This window comes from Suncus etruscus, chromosome 7 (assembly GCF_024139225.1).
Source record: "Suncus etruscus isolate mSunEtr1 chromosome 7, mSunEtr1.pri.cur, whole genome shotgun sequence".
NCBI classification, from domain to species: domain Eukaryota; kingdom Metazoa; phylum Chordata; class Mammalia; order Eulipotyphla; family Soricidae; genus Suncus; species Suncus etruscus.
Genome location: NC_064854.1, coordinates 41,730,316 through 41,753,676, shown reverse-complemented (window position 1 = coordinate 41,753,676; position 23,361 = coordinate 41,730,316). Strand labels below are relative to the sequence as shown.

The 23,361-nt window shown below is 43.3% G+C and overlaps 1 protein-coding gene across 2 annotated transcripts in view; it reads left to right on the top strand.

The window, feature by feature from the left end:
• The first annotated feature begins 1,685 nt into the window (after nt 1-1,685).
• WDR26 (WD repeat domain 26) overlaps nt 1,686-23,361 on the top strand; it is a 57,734-nt gene continuing 36,058 nt past the window's right edge. The window contains exons 1-6 of one of the 2 annotated variants that reach the window (XM_049776472.1): nt 1,686-2,276; nt 4,331-4,430; nt 4,531-4,635; nt 13,480-13,616; nt 18,503-18,600; nt 19,796-19,952. In XM_049776472.1, the coding sequence (XP_049632429.1) occupies nt 1,795-2,276; nt 4,331-4,430; nt 4,531-4,635; nt 13,480-13,616; nt 18,503-18,600; nt 19,796-19,952 (1,079 nt within the window). In that variant the 5' untranslated portion in view covers nt 1,686-1,794. The remainder of the gene's footprint in view (nt 2,277-4,330; nt 4,431-4,530; nt 4,636-13,479; nt 13,617-18,502; nt 18,601-19,795; nt 19,953-23,361) is intronic. The other variant, XM_049776471.1, reaches the window with a different exon arrangement.

The window sequence follows — 23,361 nt, the reverse complement described above, 5'->3', positions numbered from 1 at the left end:
ACTCATTCCTCAGCGACCAAGAGAAAGAAGAGGTAGCCAGTTCTCCCTTTCCTGGTACTTTCCAATATCCCCAATACAGATCAGGGCAAAGTGTCAAAACTTTTGCTCAAAACCTAAAAACCGTCCTGCCTGCATTGACTGCATCGGTGAGGGGAGTCCAACCAAACTTCTCGGTGCATGTTTTGGAAGCCAAAGCTGGGTGGACACGGCTGCTGCTGCTGCTGCCTGCCTGCCTAATCGGGCCCGAGTGACTCAAAGAGGCAGCTGGAAGGACGAAGGAAGGAGAAGGAGGTGCTGGGGCCAGGGCAGAAAAAGAAAAAAACAGAAAGAAAAAAAAAAAAAAGCGGGTGCCCCACTCCCCCTTAGGAAAGTCCCTCCCCTCCTTTCCTTTCCTTTCCTCTCCTCTCCTCTCCACACCCATGGCCTTTGGGTGACTTCTTGGTGTCCCCCATCACACTGTGCTGTCTCTCTCTCTCTGTCTCTCTCTAGTTAGACAACTCCCAGACTCCGATCTCCAGCGACGATCCTCCAAGGGAGGTGGAAAGCCACGTCCCGGACATTGCAGAGCAGAGCAGAGGAGGTTCCTCCGGTTTGGGGGAGTCCCGGAGACACCCCAGAGGCAGAGATTGAGAGAGAGCGAGAGAGCGGCCGGGGCCTACCACCCAGGCAGGGGCGTCTTAGCGAGCTCCTCCTCAGGGCCGGTGGAGGGGGGAGCGAACCCCAAAATCTATCCCTATCTAGGTCGCCCTGGAGAGCACCAGCGGAGGGACACCGTGGAGCACCCCAAGTTGGGAGAAGAGAAGAGAAGAGGAGAGAGGAGAGGAGAGGAGGAGAAGAAGAAGAGAGGCCGGGCCTGGTCCCAGCCGTCGCCTCCGCCACCTCGCCCGCGCCCGGCTCCGGGGTCGGGTCAGGGCGGCCCCCCGGCCCCTTCGGAGCCGCCCCTTCCCTTCGGGGCCGGCCCCCCGCGCACGTGCCGGCTGCCGGCCCCCCTATAGGTTCCATACCTGCCTCCGGAAGTGAGTGCGGAGGGCAGTATAGGCATTTCCTGTGACGCGGCCGCCCGGACTCCATTAGGCAGCGGCCGAGGGGAAGAATCAACACAGCGGCCGGCGGCGGAGCGCAGCGCGGCGCGGCGGGGCCGGGCCAGGCGAGGCGAGGCGAGGCGAGCCGGGCCGAGCCGAGGCGACGACCGAGGGAGGGAGGCGGCAGCCGCCTCCGCTGCCGCCCGCCCGCTCTCCGGGCCCCGCGCCCCGCGGCCACCCGTCCGGCGCGACCCCCGGGCGGGCCGCCGCGCAGCCCCCGAGCCGAGCGCTCCGGGAGGGGGGGGGGGACAGGGCCCGGGCCGGGGGCCTCCTGCGCGCCTGCTGCTCCCCCTCCTCCTCCTCCTCCTCCGGGCAGCCCCCCAAGACCGAGCCAGCCTCCCCGCGCCCCCCACCGGCTTGCCACCTTCCCACCACGGCCTCTCTCGGCGAGGAAACTCTGGCCTCCGCTTCCTCCTCCTCCGACTCGGACGCCGGCGGAGCCTCCCCGCCCCCGCGGAAGAAAGCCCGAGCCTCGGCGGCGGAGGGAGCAGGAGAGCCCGGGGCTTCCGCGGGCGCAGCAGGCCTCGCCGCCGCCGCCGCCGCGTCCTCCTCCTCCGCCTCCTCCACCTCCGCCTCCTCCGCGCCCGCCTCGGCCTCCCCGGCCTCCTCCGCCGCCTCCGCCTCCGCCTCCTCCTCCGTGGTGGTGGTGGTGGGACTCGCGCCCCCGAGAAGCAGCGGCCCCGGCTTGAGCGGCGGCGGCGGCAGCAGCAGCATGCAGGCCAACGGGGCCGGAGGAGGAGGCGGCGGCGGCGGCGGCGCGAGTGGAGGTGCTGGAGGGGCCGGAGGTGGCGGCGGCGGCGGCGGCAGCAGCAGCCAGGCACAGACCCAGGAACTCGCCTGCCTGGCGGCCCAGAACGGGGAGTCGTCGCCCTCGTCGTCCTCGTCCTCGTCGTCGGCCGCCGCCGCCGCTACCGCGGGGGACCTGGCCCACGCCAACGGGCTCCTGCCCGCCGCCCCCAGCGCCGCCGCCAGCAACAATAGCAACAGCCTGAATGTCAATAACGGGGTCCCCGGCGGGGCTACTGCCGCCGCCGCCGCTGCCACTTCGGCTCCCGTGGCCTCCGCCACCGCCGCCCCCTCGTCCCTGGCCACCCCCGACCTGGGCAGCAGCCTCAAGAAGAAGAAGCGCCTCTCGCAGTCGGACGAGGATGTCATCCGGCTCATAGGACAGCACCTGAACGGCCTCGGGCTCAAGTAAGTCTATGGCAATGGCAATGGGGGGGGGGGGCGCGCCGGCGATGGCACCCCCTTAGCAGTGCAGCATGGAGCAGGGCCCGGAGGACTGGAGGAGAAGAGGGCTGCGGCCTATGAGCACCCCCCCTCCTGAGGGTGTATTGTGGGGGGGTCTCCAGGGGTGCTAGCGAGCCAGAACGGGGGCACCCCCTCTTCTTCCCCTCCCTTCTCTCTCTCTCTCTCTCTCTCTCTCTCTCTCTCTCTCTCTCTCTCTCTCTCTCTCTATCTCTATCTCTATCTCTATCTCTCTCTCTCTCCCTCCCCCCCCCCAATGCTCTCGCACACCTTGGGAGCTTAATTGTCTGTCAATAAAGACAGATGCCGGCGCGGGTCCCCGGCTGGGGGAAGGAAGGAAGGCAGGCCTCGAGCTGGTGGAAATAATGAAGCTTTGGAGTGTTTTTGTTTTTGTTTGCAAGTGTATTTCCGAAGCATCTTTGTGGGACACCCCACCCCAGCCCCCAAGCTGTGACAGATAGCCCCCCCCCCAGCAACAATCAGGAAAGGGCCACCGACTGCCTACAAGTGTTTATTGGGAATTGAAGGGCTGGGATCCTGGGGAAGAAGCTTGGTGGTAGTCGAAGTCATCCGATAGGAAAAATGAAAGTCAGAGTCCGGGTTGATGCCTCCTCCGAAGGGCCCTGGCTGGCTGGTTGTCTGGTTGGTTGGCTGGCTGGCTTGTGTGCCAGAGAGGCCTGCCTGCTCCCTACCCAGCCTGAAATCCCGGTGTAATTCCAGGAAGATGATTGCCTCTGGAAAAGGGTCATCTGATCTGGTGAATCATTTATTTTCAAAGTCAGTGGAGGTGGCCTGGTCACCCTCAAAAATAGGGTAAGGGTAGGCACCGACCTTGGCCCCAACCTCCGTTTTTTTGTTTTGTTTTGTTTTGTTTTGTTTTGTTTTGTTTTTATATATAGACACAAAGAGCAGCTCGGGAGAAGTGAGAAGTGGGCCGGGTTGGGTGGGTGGGAGTGAGTGCCTTGGAGGAGCCAAGCTGGATGAAACTGAACCAGAAAGAGGACCAACCCAGTGGGGAAAACATGCAACAGTCAGTTTCCTAGCTTCAAAGGCCAGATTAAAATAAACTCTTCTTAGGCCGACCCATGTGTAGTTTTTTGCTTGTCTCGATTGGGTGGGGGTGGGGAAGTTTGGTGGGTCTTTTTCACTTTTTAAAAAAGTGGCTGGAGGTGTTTGGATTCTCAGCTTATTCCACTCTTGAGCTGGAAAGAAACGAAGTGGATAAGAAAGCACTGGAATAGAGACACAAATAGGCAAGACTATTAAAGGAAGGTTTTAGGTATCAAGTAGTTAGTTGATGGAAGAAACCACATTTGATGACTCTAAAGCTCTCAGAAGACAAATATAGGGAGGTTTCGCTCTGTTTTGTTCTCTAAGGCAAAGGATTAGTATGAAAAACAGATTTTGTAAATGGTAATAGGACTTATTACTGAGACAAGCAAGCTGACAGCAGCAGAAGGAAATAACTCGTGACTGTTTGGAACCTACACCATAGTAAATTGGCTATTTTTAGTATAGTGAGAAAGAATGGTTTGGGATGCTGGATTTTACTTTAATTTTAAAGTTGACTGAGTAATATTCTATGCAAACATAGTGTCTGCATATGAGGTTCTTAGCTAGCACAGGCCATCTTTATTACCTTGTTTGGGGCTAACAGTTTTTATCTTTAAAAACATAGTTGGAAGGCTAGTACATAGGTACTGGCTTTTCATTTCTTTAACCAGTTGAATACAGCACATTTTTAGAAATTATATACTTTCAGAACAAGAACCCATTTTTCCTCTGGTTTCAGGAAGGTTTTCCATTTGACTTAGAATTACTGTAGGTGGCAATTTTTAAGATCAAGTTTGATTAGCCAAGCACATTAAATTAGCTATATCTTTTTCCTTCTTCAGGAGGTTACCTAAAAACTTTTACTGTTTTTATAGACATGAGTTTATTTGGAAGCATAAAAATCTAAAGTTTGGTCAGGTCTTTTTTACACTGTATCTCTCCTGCAGCCAGACTGTTGACCTCCTCATGCAAGAGTCAGGATGTCGTTTAGAGCATCCTTCTGCTACCAAATTCCGAAATCATGTCATGGAAGGAGACTGGGATAAGGTAAAGTAGGGCCTCTAGAGCTGTGTGGCTGCTGCTAAATTTACATATTTGATGGGCACGTTGTAACAGTTCTGTTTTTCTTTTCTACCAATTTTTACAGGCAGAAAATGACCTGAATGAGCTAAAGCCTTTAGTGCATTCTCCTCATGCTATTGTGGTAAGAGGCGCACTTGAAATCTCTCAAACGTTGTTGGGAATAATTGTGGTAAATACACTTTTGTTCTTAGTTTCACATTTATGCTTATTTTAAAGGTTATTGATAATTTTAGGCTTCTGCTTAAAAGATAAGATTTAAATAGTTGTTATCTACATAGAATGAAGTTTGTAAAGTATAGTGTTGATGATGTTTTAAAATTGGAGTTAAGTTTACAATTATCTTAGTAAATGTTTACTTTAAACTTTATAAATTAAGCTTCTACAAAATTAAAGTATTTCTATGCTTTCAGTGCTATTTATATTTATAGAGCAAAGGATACTTTATTTAAAATACTAAATGTGATAGTAAAGAGAAAAATATATATGTCCGTGTAACCTTAAGCAGCTGATAAGTCATCCTTATTTTTCTTGTACTTAATCATGTGTCATGAGTGTCAAAATGTATGTAACTAATCCTAATGCCGACTTTGCATATTTGAACATAGGCTCTGTTGATTGCCCTTACTTCCCCTACCAGATCAGTTGAGTAGTTTGAGTTGTTCACTTTGTTGATAAACCTTAAATTTTTTATAGCAGTAAGCTTTCATTTCAGAGTAGATGATGAGGGAGTGGAAGGAGATAACTTTTTTACTCAATGCTTGTGATTGGAAACCCTGAAGAATCAGCTGCTGGCTTTTTAACTTCTAGCTGATTCATTTGTTGTCAAAAGCAACTTCCTGTCTGGGGGGGAGGGAAAGAAGTCAAATAGGAAGTGAAGTAGAGAAAACCAGCTGTTTGTTAAGTATTAGTAAAAGACTGTCAAATTTCATTTTTTGGGGGGAGGAGTCAAACATCAATCTGTATGCCATTATCTGTTAACATAATTGATACTCCTGTTTTGGTATCTGTTTTGTTACTATTTTTTTTCTTTATTTTTTAACAAGAATTTTTAGATTCTTAATAAAATTTATCCAGTAATACAATCTTTAGAGAATGGATTTCAAACGAATTGATGATACAAGGAACTATTAACAGATAAAAATCTATTCAGGGGTCTCAAACTCAATTTACCTGGGGGCCGCAGGAGGCAAAGTCGCGGTGATCCTTGAGTGCAAAGTCAGTAGTAAGCCTTGAACATTTGGGGGTGTGACCCAAACAACTAAAACAAAACAAAACAAAAAGATTCCTCTAGGGCAGGGCCACAAAATGTTATACTTATACGGAGGGCCGCGAGTTTGAGACCCCTGATTTAAATTGATGACTGTTCTTTCAATAAATACTTAAGATACTGTGAATTTTGCTTACCGTTGAAGCAGATAATTAATAATAAGCTCATGTAGTAAAGTCAATGGTGAAATTTTTAAATGAAAGTTATTAAGTGGACCAGAGTAGTAGCATAGTGGTAGGGCATTTGCCTTGCATGTGGACAACCCAGGATAGACCCGGGTTCAATCCCGGGCATCCCATATGGCCCCCACCCCACCCCCCAGCCTGCCAGGAGTGATTTCTGAGTGCAGAGCCAGGAATAACCCGAGTGCCGCTGGGTGTGCCCCAGAAACAAAAAGAAAGAAAGCAAAATAGAAAACTTATAAGTTAGAAAAACTAAACCACCTATATTCAAAAGTACTACAAATTTTTTATCTTATTTATTTATATTTTTGCTTTTTGGGCCACACCTGGTGATGCTCAGGGGTTACTTCCTGGGTTACTTCCTGGCTATGCGCTCAGAAATCGCCCCTGGCTTGGGGGACCATAATGGGACTCCGGGAGATTGAACCATGGTTTGTCCTGGGTTAGCCACATGCAAGGCAGATAGATGGCCTACCGCTTGCACCATCACTCTGGCCCCAGGGCTATAAATTTTTATATTTTTATATTTTATATTTAAATTTAAAATTTTCTCCAATCAATATTTGTGTGTTTGGGTTTTTATTTTAAAGCTAAATCTGTTTTAATGGCAGGTTTTTCATGAATCATTAGCTCTGGCTGACCATAAACAAAAATAAAGCCAAAATAAGAATTGATATTTGGGGCCAGAATGATAGTATAATGGTTAGGGCACTTTCCTTGCCCATGATAGATCCAGGTTCAATCCCCAGCATTCCTTGTGTCACCAAAGCCCACCTGGAGTGATTTCACCTGGCGTGAATGCAGAGCTAGGAGTAACCCCTGAGCACTGCCCATGTGTGCTCCAAAACCAAAATCCTCCCCAGAAATTATGACAGTAGAACTTGACTAGGGACTATTTTCACAAATACATTCACAATTTCTGGTAGAATTGTTTCTATTTTTCTAAGTTTCATCCAGCTATTATGTTATTAATATGAAAATTTTAGCATCTAATAAAATGTGAAGATTAAATCTCTGGCTGAGCCCCATACCGTCAAACTGTTCAGGTATTTATACAAAAAGAAAGGGGTTCCAACTCTATCTCACTTTAAGCATTGATGAATCAGTTGCTTTTAAAGATCCAGTTCAGCATTTTTGAAAAGTCGTTCTTCACCTTTCTAAATGTGTTTAGATACAGACTCCACTACTCCCACTCCATCTCCAGAAGATAATACAATGAAGTTTAAGTTAGTAGTAATAAGGGAGTCTTGCCCTTGCACTGTGCCAACCTTGGTTCCATAGTTGACACCGAATTTGTTCCCCCAAGCACTGCCCAGAGTAATTTCTGAGTGCAGATTTAGGAGTAACCCCTGAGCCCCAACAGAAACAAAAGGGGGGAAAACATTTGTAATTATATCTTAGACTAGTATTCAAGTTTATTAACATAATCATAAGTGCAGACAAAGTTGATGACTTACACTAGGTTAAAATTCGATTTTACCTTTAAATCCTGATTTTTTTTTTTGACTCTTAACCATGTTTAAATGGTTTCAGACAAATGATACTAAATGATGCTAAAAATAGTTAAGATTTGCTCCGAATTTCAGACAAATGGTACTAAAAATACCAAGAGCTGCTGCTCTGAATTTTTCTAAGCCTGACTTTTTATATGCCTAAAAGTTTGATCTTTTAAATATAATATGGAAGTGTGTTTCCATATTAACCTACTATACAAAAATTATTTTAAAGAAAAATAGGAAGAATTTTGAGGGGTCTGCTTTAAATATTAATTTAGCTTTTTTTTTAGTCACGATCAAGTTCATATAACTTGGTTATAACTTTATTTATTTATTCCAAAGGTAGTCTATTACTAACGCAAGGTACGCTGCTTTCGATAACCAGACTTCCTTTATATTGTAACTTTTGAGTGTTTTCTTTTGTGGCGATTTCAGTCAGATTATATAGGAGGAAGAAATAAAGCAATTAAAATAGAACAGAGAATTTACTATGTGAAATTATTCAAATTATCTTAGTAATACTGTTGTCAAGTTTTGGCTAGATAATAGAAAAGAAAAGGGAATATACTATGTGCAAAGATGAAAGTTTTCCAAGACCAGAAATAATCCTTTTCCCAAATTAGATTAACAATCTAATAATGAATTGAGAAAAGATAAAAAGGAATGTTTATTTTCTCAACTTTTTTGGGTTTGATCTTTTTGTTTAGGAAGCTCATGATCATTTTTGAAAATAACCATTAATGGAGACCTGTCCTTATCTCAGCAAACTATATCGTTTTGCCTGTTTTTTCTTTGTTTGTTTTTTTCTGTTTTGTTCCTTTTTAAAGTAAATTAACATTTTGTACAGTGTTGTTTTGTTGAAGTTTATTACATTTTTGTGCTTTAGGGGCCGGTGAGGTGGCGCTAGAGGTAAGGTGTCTGCCTTGCAAGCGCTGGCCAAGGAAGGACCGCAGTTCGATCCCCCCATCCCCCGAGTCCCATATGGTCCTCCCCAGCCAGGGGCGATTTCTGAGCGCTTAGCCAGGAGTAACCCCTGAGCATCAAACGGGTGTGGCAAAAAAAAAAAAATTTTTTTGTGCTTTAAATTTGAGAAGATTAAAGTTTATCTTCTCAATCTTTTTATGTGTTGAATACTTGATTGGGGGAGTGATTTTATTTATTTTTTCTTTAACTATGTAAGAAAGTATTTTGGGTTTTTGTTTGTTTGTTTTTGGGTCACACCTGGCAGTGCTCAGGGGTTACTCCCGGCTCTACACTCAGAAATCGCTCCTGGCAGGCTCGGCGGGACCATGTTGGATGCTAGGATTTCAACTACCTTCCTTCTGCATGTAAGGCAGATGCCCTACCTCCATGCTATCTCTCCAGCGCTGTTTTTTTTTTAACATATTAAAGCAGTGGTCCTCAAACTATGGCTCATGGGCCACATATTATATTTGTTCTGTTTTATTTCTTCACTTTAAAATAAGATATATGCAGTGTGCATAGGAATTTGTTCATAGTTTTGTTTTTATTATAGTCTGACCCTCCAACGGTCTGAGGGACAGTGAACTGGCTCCCTGTTTAAAAAATTTGAGGAACTCTGTACAGTAAAGTATATTATTAAATAAAATTTAGGAAACTGCAATCCCAGTCCTATTCTCAGTCAAGCAGAGGACCACTGCTCTGAATCCTTTTCTTCGAAGAATCTCTTTGCATCTCTAGCTCTCATGAATGCTTACACTCTTGCTCTCAATTTTTTTCTCTTGGCTATGTTTTGTCAGCAGCATGTTAATTACCATGTATATTACTAGGATTTGATCTTAAAATTATTTATTCTAGGGGGCTGGAGAGATAGCATGGAGGTAGGGCATTTGCCTTGCATGCAGAAGGATGGCGGTTCAAATCCCACCATCCCATATAGTCCTCCAAGCCTGCCAGGATCGATTACTGAGCATAGAGCCAGGAGTAACACTTAGGGCTGCTAGGTGTGACCCAAAAACAAAAAAGAAAAAGAAAAAAATAATTTATTCTAATCTGGATAAAGTGACTTGTAGTGACTTGTAATACCTTTCTAACATTCCTCTATATATGCAGACTTTTTCTGGTGTCTAAGTTTGTTGTCTTCCTCTTTTGCCCTTACCCCATAGAAAGAGACAGATCTAGTAGGATCTTGATAGGGCACTGTTCTTTTTTTTTGGTTTTTGGTTTTTGGGCCACACCCGGTAACGCTCAGGGGTTACTCCTGGCTATGCGCTCAGAAGTCGCTCCTGGCTTGGGGGACCATATGGGATGCCAGGGGATCGAACCGTGGTCCGTCCAAGGCTAGCGCAGGCAAGGCAGGCACCTTACCTTTAGCGCCACCGCCTGGCCCCTTTTTTTTCTTTTCTTTTTTTTTTTATTGTACATTCTTGGAATGGGAGGTGAAGTTATGCATAAAACCAAGTAAGGTGTGTGCCTTGCAAGCGCTAGCGGATCCCCCAAAGTCCCATATGATTCCCCCAAGCCAGGGGCGATTTCTGAGCGCATAGCCAGGAGTAATCCCTGAGCATCAAATGGGTGTGGCCAAAAAAAAACAAAACAAAACAAAAAATAATAATCTTAAAAATAATAGTCTTAAGAATTCCACTAAATTAAATACAAAAATTTAAATTACCCTGAACTCCCAGTTACAAAGAAAACTTAGTGACAAATTTTTTTTGTTTTGCTTTTTGGCTCCACCTGGTGACACTCAGGGCTTACTCCTGGCTATGCCTTCAGAAATCTCTCCTGGCTTGGGGGACCATATGGGATGCTGGGGGATCGAACCACGGTCCATAGGTTAGCATGGGCAAGGCAGATGCCTTACTGCTTGTGCCACTGCTCTGGCCCCTAATGATAAAAATTTATTTTATTTTATTTTTTTCTTGTTTTTTGGGTCACACCCGGCAGTGCTCAAGGGTTACTCCTGGCTCTACACCAGGGGTCTCAAATTCGAGGCCGTACAACATTTTGTGGCCCTGCCCTAGAGGAATCCTTTTGTTTTGTTTTGTTTTAGTTGTTTGGGTCACACCCTCCAATGTTCAAGGCTTACTACTTACTGACTTTGCATTCAAGGATCACTCCTTTGCCTCCTGCAGCCCCCAGGTAAATTGAATTTGAGACCCCTGCATCGCCCCTGGTAGGCACGGGGGACCATATGGGATGCCGGGATTCGAACCACCGTCCTTCTGCATGCAAGACAAATGCCTTACTGCTGTGCTATCTCTCTGGCCCCCAAGTGACAAAATTTTAATTTGTGTGCTAGCTAGTTTCCATGGTGTAATTCATAGATCATTAAGACTGCATGATTCTCAAATCTGAATCAGAAACATGTAAGATGAATTTCATATTAATAAAAGTTCATGAAAGTATATTAACTTAAAGAATTGAGTCTTGGGCTGAGAATAGTGCAGAAAGTAGAGTACTTGCTTTGCATACAGCTGACCCATGTTCAATCCCCAATACTCCATATCATCCCAGGAGTAATTCCCAAGAGCAAAGGTAGGAGCAACCCCATAGTTTCTCTGGCTGTGCCCCCCTCCAAATTGAAAGTCGCAGAAGATATAATGGTCAAAATACATAGAGCAATAGCAAATCTTTTTGAATTTTAGATCATTTTATTTCATCTATTGTTTATTTGTATTGGATAGATTTCAGAATATGAGTTTTCATTGGAAATACAAAGCTTAAATGTAGGTTACATGTACAATAAAATAGTTTTCAGGGCACTTCTCTAATATGTTTGAGACATTAAATTAGCCTGCCTGTATAAAAGTTGGTAAGTGTAATTTTTGTAGAGGTAAATGCATTGAAGTTTTTTCTAGATAGCTGTTGATTTAAGTTTAGGTTTTTATGTAAAGCTATGTATCTTATCAAAATGTATTTCAGTGTTTGCCTAACTTATGTGAGAGGGTTAATTTTTACTTTCTCTAGAAACCATTTTGTAGATTGATTGTACCTTCTAAATATGCTCTTAATAGAAAATCTCATGGAAAAGTTCATTATATATATCCTTAATTTAAAAACAAAGGGACCCCATCACTATACCTATTTTTTACAGTAGTTTTTGGTTTTGTTTTTGGTGTTGGGTTTTGGGCCATAGCCAGTGATGCTCAGGGGTTATTACTCATGGCTGTGTGTTCAGAAATCGCTCCTGGCTTGGGGGACCATATGGAATGCTGGGGGGTCGAACTGCAATCTGTCCTAGGTTAGCCACCAGCAAAGCAAATGCCTTACCACTTGCACCACCACTCTGGCCCCTTGTTGGATTTTTTAAAATGAACATCTTTTTTTTTTTTTTTTTTTTTTTTTTTTTGGTTTTTGGGCCACACCCGGCGGTGCTCAGAGGTTACTCCTGGCTATCTGCTCAGAAATAGCTCCTGGCAGGCACGGGAGGGGGGGGGAGGCATATGGGACGCCAGGGTTCGAGCCAACGATCTAGGGTCCTAGATCGGCTGCTTGCAAGGCTGCTGTGCTATCTCTCCGGCCCCTTAAAATGAACATCTTAACCAGAGAAACAGTTGTCCTTTTATAGGTTTTTCTTTCAAGGGAATTTATATTTCGTGGAGTCTCTAAATAGAACTTTTTAAAATTCTAACTTTCATCTCTAATGGCTTGTATACACCACTAGCACATACGGTGCAGTTTATCTAAGAAGTTGGCCTTTAATTAGGAATAAGGTTTAAAGAAAATCCCAAACCTGATACTCAGAAACATCTCTTTTGTCTTAGCAAAAAACTGCTAGGATTGTGATCACTTTCCAGTCAAAAGTAAAGTTACAGGGGAAAGAAACATTTAAGAGTATTAAAGCCAAACACAGTTTAGAAAGAAACTAAAGTGAAGTGGGGTACTTCACTGTAAGCTGTGGCAAATGCATCAGTGATCAGATTGCTATTACACAAATACTGAGACATTTTAACTGAACCGTTGGGTTCGACTTTTTTGCTGTTGTTTTTCTTTGTCTAGCTTTTAGACCATACCTGGTGGTGCTCAGGGCTAACTCCTGGCTCTTCATTCAGGGATCACCCCCTGGCTAGCTGGGGGGTATTGTAGTGGTGTCAGGAATCCAAACCAGGTGTGCGTGCGTGTACAAGGCAAGCATCCGACGCCACTATACTTTTGCTCTGGCCCCTGCATTCAGCCATTTGTTGTAGGCATCTCTGTTGCCTCTTAGAAAGCGAATCCATTAAGATTTCATTTGTTTTCTTTAGTCATAGGAAATTCGGTATTTTGCATGCCAACCTCTAGATTTGCTAGAGAGCTCTTTTTTATTAAACCCAAGTCAGACACTTTGCCACTTCTCCCTTGTGAAAGCACTAGTTCTGCTTTCTGGTCTGCTTAGTTCTTTCACGTATGGCTTTTAAATAATCCCCCTTAATTGATTTTTTTTCTAATATTTTCAAAATTCCATAAAATTCTCTGGTGACTTCTAGTAAATTCCAACTTTTTTTTTTTTTTTTTTTTTTTTTTTTTGGTTTTTGGGCCACACCTGCCGGTGCTCAGGGGTTACTCCTGGCTGTCTGCTCAGAAATTGCTCCAACAGGCACGGGGGACCATATGGGACACCGGGATTCAAACCAACCACCTTTGGTCCTGGATCGGCTGCTTGCAAGGCAAACACTGCTGTACTAAAATTCCAACTTCTAAAAAGGCATTTTTCCTTATATTTTCAAAATTATTTTCATAAAATTCTTTGTTGACCTTTAATAAATTTCAACTTCTAAAAAGGCGTTTTGAGACTATTTGGAATAGTTCTGAAGTTTTGTACAGAAAACAAAATTTTAGATTAGTATTTTGAGGCAGAACTCTCCTTTTGCTATGTTGATTCCTTGCTCACTAAAGATCTTAGCTAATTTAGGGTTATTTGTTCAAAGCAGTTTGATTAAGGTGGAATTGAGAAAAGTCACATATTGACTATAAAGTCAAAATATATGAGTCATCTTAAAGCTTTTATTAAAAAGTTGTTTTCAAAGGGCATAGTAGAATGGTTTCTACTGTTCTGTTTAGGCACAAACATTTTCTGAAACTTCCATCAACTTTTTTCCCCTGACTGCTGCTTTCTGTCATGTCAGAGGATGAAGTTTTTGCTGCTGCAGCAGAAGTACCTGGAATATCTGGAGGATGGCAAGGTCCTGGAGGCACTGCAGGTTCTGCGCTGTGAATTGACGCCCCTGAAATACAATACAGAGCGCATTCACGTTCTCAGTGGGTAAGGAAGCAAGATGGGGAAAGGGCTTTTATTTTCAAGGTTACTGTTGCAAAAGTCACATTTCTTTAACCGTTTTCCAACATCTGTGTATCCTGAATTCTTAGATAATATTGGATAAGTCTGAATAAGTTCATTTATATGTCACAAACTATTTTCGGCATCCTACGAAGCTTTCTATATTAGAATAAAGAGAGATATGAGTGAAAGGGAGAAGAAATAGTATTACCAATGAAGTGCCATTACTTAATCTTCTATAGAAACTAAGGAATATAGTTTCAGATTGGTGCGTTCATTCTCCTTTGATGTATATATACACTACATACGAGGCTCTTACTAAGCAGTTTCAATACAGAAATCTTATTTTAGCCTCAAATAATCATTTAAATGTTAAGAGTTCGTAAAGCCATGATTCTAGACAACCCTCTATTTTTTGCACACTCTTCCCAGGAATTCTTACGGTAGTTTATACGATTTCTTCTTGGTATTATCTATATGCCTCTGGCTCTTAAATTTATCCTTTCACCTGAATTTTCAATATATGTATTTAATAGCATACTGACAGTTTCCATTTGGGTGGGGTCTGATAAGTACCTCCAAGCTCTATATTCAAAACAAGTGTTTTGTGGGTGGTTTTGGTTTGGTTTTTGGGCCACACCCTGCGGCACCCACGGGTTACTCCTGGCTCCATGCTCAGAAATTGCTCCTGGCAGGCTCAGAGGACCATATGGGTTGCAGGGGATTGAACCCGAGTCTGTCCTGGGTTAACCACATGAGTTTTTTGATAGTGTATGACGTCCATAATAATTAGATATGATTCACATGATTTTTTGTTTAGGACCACATCTGGCAGCACTTTGGGTTTACCCCTGACTTTGTACTGGGAAATTACTCCTGACAGGCTCTGGGGACTATATGGGATGCTGGGATAGAACCTGCATTGGCCTCATACAAGGCAAATGCCCTACCCACTGTGCCATTGCTCCTACCCTGTCACATGAATTTTTTAATCGTGTAGTTTTTATTGCAAAATGAACTTCCATTTTATGTCCTCAAGTTTGAATTTTCACGTAAGGAAATGGCCCCTGAGTGGACAAGTTGTAGACTTGCAATCTAAGCCCAGGTTTCTTTCTCTCGGTATGTTTAGATTATGCCATGTAATTTCACGTGGCATAGTTTAGTTAGTAGCATCATAGTTCACTGTATTTTTAAAGTTAAGACACTAATTTTTTCAGGACTAGAGAGATAATAAAGTGGGTAGGGTACTTGCTTTGCATGTGATCCACCCAGGTTTGCACTCCAGCATCCCATAGGGTCCTTGAGCATTGTCAGGTATGTCTCCCAAAACCACCCCCAACAGAAAAAAATTTTTTTGCAAAAAATATTCTCAGGCAAGGAGATGCTTTGCATGTTCACAGCCTTGAATTCCAGTCCCCAGCACTTTGTCTTCTTTGCTCCCTCGTCAGGTGAGACGGGGATGCCCTCGAGTACTGCCAAGACCTAGTATGAATGTCCACCCGTTGATTGAGTACCTCCAGGGGAGATCCCCAGACTCTGAAATCTGCTTGAGAAATCCTCTGCTACTTCCAGCCTCACCTGTTAAAGTGCTATATAGCCTAGGGGCCGGAGAGAGAGCATGGAGGTAGGGCGTTTGCCCTTCATGCTGAAGGATGGTGGTTCAAATCCCGGCATCCCATATGGTCCTCTGAGCCTGCCAGGAGTGGTTTCTGAGTGTAGAGCCAGGAGTAACCCCTGAACACTGCCGGGTGTGATCTCCCCCCCACCCCCCCAAAAAAAGTGCTACATAGCCTAAATAGCAAGAAAGCAAGTAGTTGTATATTTAAGATGCGAAATGAAATCTGGTTTTTGCAGTTAAGGAAAGGTTATGAAGGACAGAGTGAAGAAAGACTTCAGTGGCTCTAATCCTGAATCAAATTCCTGCCACCACGTATCTCCTCTAAGCAGTGCCAGCAAAATAAATAAATACATACATATATAAATAAAAGGATGTGTGATACTCATGGGCACTGAGATAATTCGGATATTTCGATTATCATTTATCTTAATGATAATAAAAACCATGTAGAGGACCAAGTTCTCCCACCGTAGTTAATTCTTTCTTTACTCTTCAGTAACCTTTCTTTTTTCCCTTTTTTGAGTGATACTCAAAGTACAAGGAATCCACATGGATAGCATACATTCCACTCTGAACCATCTCTCTCATTAATAGCCATTTTACAGGTGAGAATAACATATTTATCTAGCAAAGTATCAAATAAAATAACACTATTACTTATCAAGACTAATATCCATGTTTTTTCTATTTTTGTTTTTGTTTTGTTTTTTTGGGCCACACCCGGCGGTGCTCAGGGGTTACTCCTGGCTATCTGCTCAGAAATAGCTCCTGGCAGCCAGGGGGAACCATATGGGACTCCGGGTAGGTCCTGGATCAGCTGCTTGCAAGGCAAACACCCCTTTTTTTGGTTTTTGGGTCACATCCAGCAGTGCTCAGAGGTTACTCCTGCCTCTTGGGGACCATATGGAATGCCAGGATTCAAACCACCAATCTTCTGCATGTAAGGCAAATGCCTTACCTCCATGCTATCTCTCCGACCCTAATATTCATTTTTGAATAATACCCTAAGCCCTCACTTTTTTCACTTTTTTTTTGTTTTTGTTTTTGGGCCACACCTGTTTGACGCTCAGGGGTTACTCCTGGCTATGCGCTCAGAAATCGCCCCTGGCTTGGGGAGACCATATGGGACACCGGGGGATCGAACCGCGGTCCATCCTACGCTAGTGCTTGCAAGGCGCAGACACCTTACCTCTAGCGCCACCTTCCCAGCCCCAACTTTTTTCACTTTTATAGTCCATCCAACAGTGACTCTTAAGTATTCCCCAAGATCCATGAACAAAAATTTTAGCTAGTGCCTCCTAGAGCACAGGCATTTAGTAAGTAAATAGTTCCTAATTTCTTGCTTTGGCACTCAGCGTCACAGGAAAATACAAAGATTATCATCCAGTTATACCATTTTTGAGTCATGTTTATGATAAGCTCCTAGAGGAATGTTTTTGTTTTACTTGGTTTGAAATAGTGAATATTTGATGCAGGGCTGTAGCAAGAGTATAGCAGATAAGGCACTTGCCTTGCTTGCCACCAACCTATGTTTGATCCCCAGCATCCCACATGGTCCCCCAACCTCTCCAAGAGTGATTTCCTGAGCTTAGAGCCAGGAAGTAATCCTTGAGCACAGCCATGTGTGACACAAAACAAAAACAAAACTGAACAGTGCAGAATATCTTTGAAAGTTTTTTTGAGTTTGTTTTACTCTTAGGAAGCAGTGAAGTTAGAGTGATTTAAAACCGGTTATGCAGCTAGAATTCCTGTGATAAGATTTTTACTCTGCCTCTTAGGCCAACTTACTAAGCATTCTAGCTTTGATTTCCCCATTTTAAAAATAAAATAGGAGGGGGTGGAGTGATAGTACAGCGGTAAGGTGTTTGCCTTGCATGCAGCCAACACGGCACAGATCCGCGTTCGATTCCCTGGCGTCCCACATGGTCCAGGAGCGACTTCTGAGTGCAGAGTCAGGAGAAACCCCTGAGCTCCACCGGGTGTGACCCAAAAACCAAAAAAACCAAAAAAAAAAAAAAGGAACTGAAAAGACAGAATAAGGGAATTAAGATTACCCACTTCAATCTCTGGTACCACTTGGTCCACAAGTACTAGTATGGTTCTAAAAGGAAGCCCCCAAGAATTGCCAGGTGGTCCACATAAGTTCCTAGGATTTCAGGGCCTAACCAATGCTGCATGGCTGGGTCTTACATTGAAATCACTGGACCATTTGACTGAGAATCTTTAGGTCTCTCTCCAGGCCTCTTGAGCAGCACTTGGGTAAGCCTGAACTCAGGTGAAATGAAATAATAACGTTTGCTTTATGTAGGGTTGAACTTTGTTTTATGATTTATGATTAAAATGAAGATAAAATGTTAAATGTTCGGGGCCGGAGAGATAGCATGGAGGTAAGGCGTTTGCCTTTCATGCAGGAGGTCATCGGTTTGAATCCCGGCGCCCCATATGGTCCCCCGTGCCTGCCAGGAGCAATTTCTGAGCCTGGAGCCAGGAATAACCTCTGAGCACTGCCGGGTGTGACCCAAAAACCACAAAAAAAAAAAAAAAAAAAAAAAAAAAAATGTTAAATGTTCAAAACAGTCTGATGGCACAGTAACAGTAATGTACATCTCTAATAGTATATAACCATAAGTAAAAGAATATCATGTTTTTAAAGAAATAAAATCTGGGTATCATCTTTCAATAGTAAGTAAACTTACTATTTATGTTTTAGTGATTATGACCAGGTCCTAGATTGTATTGATTAATTAGTATTCACTATAGAAATTTCTTGGGCTGGAGTTATAGTACAGCAAGTAGGGCACTTACTACTTACTACACAGTAGGACTACTGTGGGTTCGATCCTTAGTATTCCATATGGTGCCTTGATTCTGCCAGGAGTGATTGCTAAGTACAGAGCCAGGGGTAACCCCTGAGCACTGTTAGGTGTGCCGCTACCCTCCACCAATATTTTTTTTAATGTACATTACTTAGAACTGGATATCTAGGGGCCGGAGAGATAGCATGGAGGTAAGTCGTTTGCCTTCCATACAGAAGGTTGGTGGTTCGAATCCTGCCATCCCATATGGTCCCCCCGAACCTGCCAGGAGCGATTTCTGAGCGTAAAGTCAGTAGTAATCCTTGAGTGCTGCTGGGTGTGACCCAAAAAACAAAACGTAAGAAAGAACTGGATATCTAAAGTATAACTAGTATTTTTGTAAGTTGAGTCCAGAGAAAATTATGTAATGTTTGATGCTTTTTTTGTCATGTTCTTAGGTATCTGATGTGTAGCCATGCAGAAGACCTGCGAGCAAAAGCAGAATGGGAAGGGAAAGGAACAGCTTCCCGATCTAAACTGTTAGACAAGCTTCAGAGTAAGTCTTAGTTTTGGTGTCTGTGTTTGTGTTTTTCTCAGAATCGGATACTATGAGTCGATTAGTAATACTCCTATATAGATATACTTAAATGTTATCTGTTGGAGAGGAAATTTATTCAGAGGGCCTTTAAAAACAGTGAACATCTTAAGAAGTAACCCTAGGAGCAAGTCAAGGATGCTTGGCCCACAGACTTCTGTTTTAATTTTGCGTTTGTAGAGTGATGCTACTCTTAAAATCTGGGGGAAAGAAGTACTATGAGTAGAACAAAAATATGTAAGCCACAGGTTTAAGCTTACAAGTATCTTAATATTTTTTTTTGTTTCAATAATAAAACAGGTTTAAGGAGGGATAAATTGTTTTATTCTCTCACCAGTGCTCTCCCCTCCCCGTAGCATACGTTCCAAATTAGAGAAACTTCTGTTTAGCCACATTTTAATAGTAAAAGACCTTTCTCTCTCTGTCATACTATTCTATCACAGCTCTATTTGTGGGAGTGAAGATTTCTTTTGTTTTGTTTTGTTTTGTTTTGTTTTTTTTTGGTTTTTGGGTCACACCCGGCATTGCTCAGGGGTTACTCCTGGCTGTCTGCTCAGAAATAGCTCCTGGCAGGCACGGGGGACCAACCACCTTTGGTCCTGGATCGGTTGCTTGCAAGGCAAACGCCACTGTGCTATCTCTCCGGGCCCCGGGAGTGAAGATTTTGAAAATAAGAAAACTGACTGGTTAGTAAGGTCTAAGACTTTGGATTGGAATTGATTGGTGTCGAACAAGTTTTTCCCACCTGAATCTTGACAGTGTCCTTGGCAGTAGCAGTACACTGATGGGATCTGATCTCGACTTGTTCCAGCATATTTGCATAGCTCTTGTTAAATAAAAATGTTTTTTAAGCAGTTAGGGATTCTTAATCTTTCATCTTCACCATTTTATCAGTGTTTTGGGTTTTGTTACTGTTTTATATATATAATACAAATCCTTGTATTTATATATTTATAATATATTATTCCGTTTTAATGGCAGCATTGCTCAAATTGCTGACATACACTTAAGTTCATTTTGTACTTCATCACAAAACCGCTAGTTAATGATGCGATTATTAATGTGGGGGATTAAAACACAAGACAAGTATTTTAAAACTTTGTACTGCTTCATTTTTCTCATTTTTTTTCTCTTTTTAAAATATCCTCTTTTAAAGCATATTTACCACCATCGGTGATGCTTCCCCCACGGCGTTTACAGACTCTTCTGCGGCAGGCGGTAGAACTGCAAAGAGATCGGTGCCTATATCACAATACCAAACTTGATAATAATCTAGATTCTGTGTCTCTGCTTATAGATCATGTTTGTAGTAGGTAAGATGGAAACTTAACATTTTGAAGTGCACTAACATTTTACAGACCAAACCATGAGCTTTATTAAAAAAAACTTCTGTTTCTGTGCCACACCTGGCGGTGCTCAGGGTTAATTTCTGGCTCTGCGCTCAGAAACTACTTCTGCGGTTCTTGGGGAACCTTATGGTGAGGATAGAATCCCAGTCGGCTGTGTGCAAGGCAAATGCCCTACTCACTGTGCTATCGCTTCAGCCCCTACTTAAAACTTTTTAAAACGTTCTATAGCTGTAAAAACTGTTCATGTCTAAGTTGGTATTTGTTCATAAGTAAAATTAGAGGTGTTGTAATTGAAATTTTGTTTGGGGGCCACACTAGCAGGATTTAGTCCTGTCTCTGCGGTCTGTGCTTAGTGGCCACTCCTGTCCAGGTTCTGGGAACCATATTGGGTGCCAAGGATCAAACCAAGATTGAGCTTGTTCAGTTCAGGGCAAGTGGCTTACCTGCTGTACTGCCTTTCTGACCCTTAAGACAAATTTTTATGTCTTTTATATTAAGCCACACCTTGAGGACTGAATCTGAGAACTCTATTTTTGCCTTACTATGCTATGCATTTCATTAGTCATTTTCTGTATCTGGCAGTTTTTGTTGTTGTTTTGTTTTTTAATAACTTGTGATTTGGGGGGTTTTGAGCCACATCCTTTGGTGCTCAGAGGGATGCCCAATGGTGCTTACATTTGTTTCTGTACTCAGAGATGATTCTTGGTGGTCCTTGGGGGCTTTATGGGGTATTGAGATCAAACTTGGGTCTGCTGTACTACATCCTACCTGATATACTATTATCACTCCACACCCTTTTAAGTGATACTGTGTTGCTAGTGATCCAGTGTCTTTGTCAGAGATCACTCCATGGCTCTTTACCTAAAGTTAATAGCCTCAGAACTTTCTGCTATATTGACCATAGGAAATAATATATTATAGATTCTGCTTTTTTTCATAGATATCATTAAACTAAAAAGGAGGGGCCAGAGCAGTAGCACAGTGGGTAGGGTTCTTGCTTGCACACGGCCGACGCATGTTCAATCCCTGGCATCCCATATGGTCCCCTCAGCCCTCCAGGAGTGATTCCTGAATGCAGAATCAAGAATAACCCCTAAGCACCGCCAGGTGTGGCCCAAAACAAAAAAAGAAACTAAAAATGATTAAAATAATAGTATTAACTTACAGGTTTGAGTTTCATTTTATGCCTGGCCATATATATAATTCAACTTAAAAGAATTCAGAGATCTCTAGGCATAATTTAAGTAAAATTATTCCTAATATGCAAATTATGTCAATACTGGGAGTTATTTGTTGTTGATTTGTTTTTTGTTTGGTTTGGGGCCACGCCTTGCATGCTGTCAACCTGGGTTTGATCCTCTTCATTCCATATGGTCCCCCAAGCCTGCCCAGAGTAAGTCCTGAGAACTGCCCGGTGTGGTCCTAAATCAAACAAAAAATTGATCACACAGCTGCCAGAGAGGTAGTGCTTACTGGTAAAATACTAGCCTGTACAAGCCGGCCCAAGCTCAGTCACCAACACCTGAGCTTTGTGAGTAGTGATCTTTGAGTGCAGAGCTAAGAGTAAGCCCTAACCCCTACCACACGTGGTCCAACCCCCCCCCCAAAAGAAAGCTAGTGACAATAGTTGTTCTCATAACTTTAACTTATTAAAATTAATTACATATAAATCATAGAAATCTTTGCTCTAGGGGCCCGAGTGGTGGCGCAGTGGTAGGCATTTGCACGCGGCTGACCTAGGACGGACCTCTGTTTGATCCCCGGAGTCCCATATGATCCCCAAGCCAGGACCAATTTCTGAGCGCATAGTCAGGAGTAGCCCCTAAGTATCACTGGGTGTGGCCCAAAATTAAAAAAAAGAATCTTTGCTTTAAATATATCAGTCATTTATGAAATATTAGTAAAGGAGCTTTTCATTCATTATCTCTAGTTCTGTGAGGCAAATTATATTTTTTGGTTGGAGACACTAAGATTTGGAGAGATTAGTTTTCCCAATAACACAGGTACTAATTGTCTGAGCCAGAATTAAATCTAAGACCTTCCCTTGACCTCTCAGTATTTTTTTGTTTTGTTTTGGTTTTGGACCATAGCGATTCTTAGGGGTTTGCTTAGGGGAATCATTCTTTTTTTTTGGGGGGTGTTTTTTTTTTTTTTTTTTTTTTTTGGGTTTTTGGGCCACACCCAGCGGTGCTCAGGGGTTACTCCTGGCTGTCTGCTCAGAAATAGCTCCTGGCAGGCACGGGGGACCATATGGGACACGGGATTCGAACCAACCACCTTTGGTCCTGGATCGGCTGCTTGCAAGGCAAACGCCGCTGTGCTATCTCTCCGGGCCCAGGGGAATCATTCTTAGCAGTACTCGGGGAATTGTTCTGTGTGCTAAGAAAGCACCTAACCCAATCCTACCTTTTTAGCCCCATGGGGCCAGAGCTATAGTGACGTAGTTAGGGTGTTTGCCTTGCAGGCTGCCCACCCAGAACTAATCACCAGCATTCCATATGGTTCCCTGAGCCCGCTAGGAGCAATTCCTCAAAGTAGAGCTTGAAGTTAAACTCTGAGCACCACCAAATCTGACCCCAAAACAACAAAAAAAATATAAATAAAGCCCTTACCTCTTCAATTCTAATTAAGTATTCTTAACCCTTACAGTCCCTACTACGTACTCTACTTATGTGCTTTCCCAAAAAGAATTTCACTTTGGTCTTTTGGGTATGTTTTGTTTTTATTTTTGGTTTTGAGGGACCAGATGGGATGCCAGGATTTGAACCACTGTCCATCCTGGATCCACTGCTTGCAAGGCAAACACCCTACCTTTGTGCTATCTCTCCACTTCTCACTTTTGAATATATGTTGTATTCCAAAAATTTTTAATTTCTAATCTCATAGAAATTATCTGATAATCATGCTAGCTATGTATTAGTTTCATATTACAGGTGAGGGAGTTGAAATCAAGAGATATGAAATCAAGGCTTGCTAAAAGCATAAGACTTATCAGATATACAGTATTTCAACGCCAATATCCACTTCCCTCCACCAGTGCCCCATCACCACCATTTGCTTCCCACCAGTCTTTTACAAAATAGGCATTTTTTTTTTGTTTGTTTGTTTTTTGGGCCACACCCTGTGACGGTCAGGGGTTACTCCTGGCTATGCGCTCAGAAGTTGCTCCTGGCTTCTTGGGGGACCATATGGGACGCCGGGGGATCGAACCGCGGTCCGTCCTAGGCTAGCGCAGGCAAGGCAGGCACCTTACCTCCAGCGCCACCGCCCGGCCCCAAAATAGGCAGTTTTTAATATATAAATTTTCTTTCATATTCGTGAAACTATGTGTTGCTTTTTCTCAAACTGACATCAACCAACTTAGACATTAGAA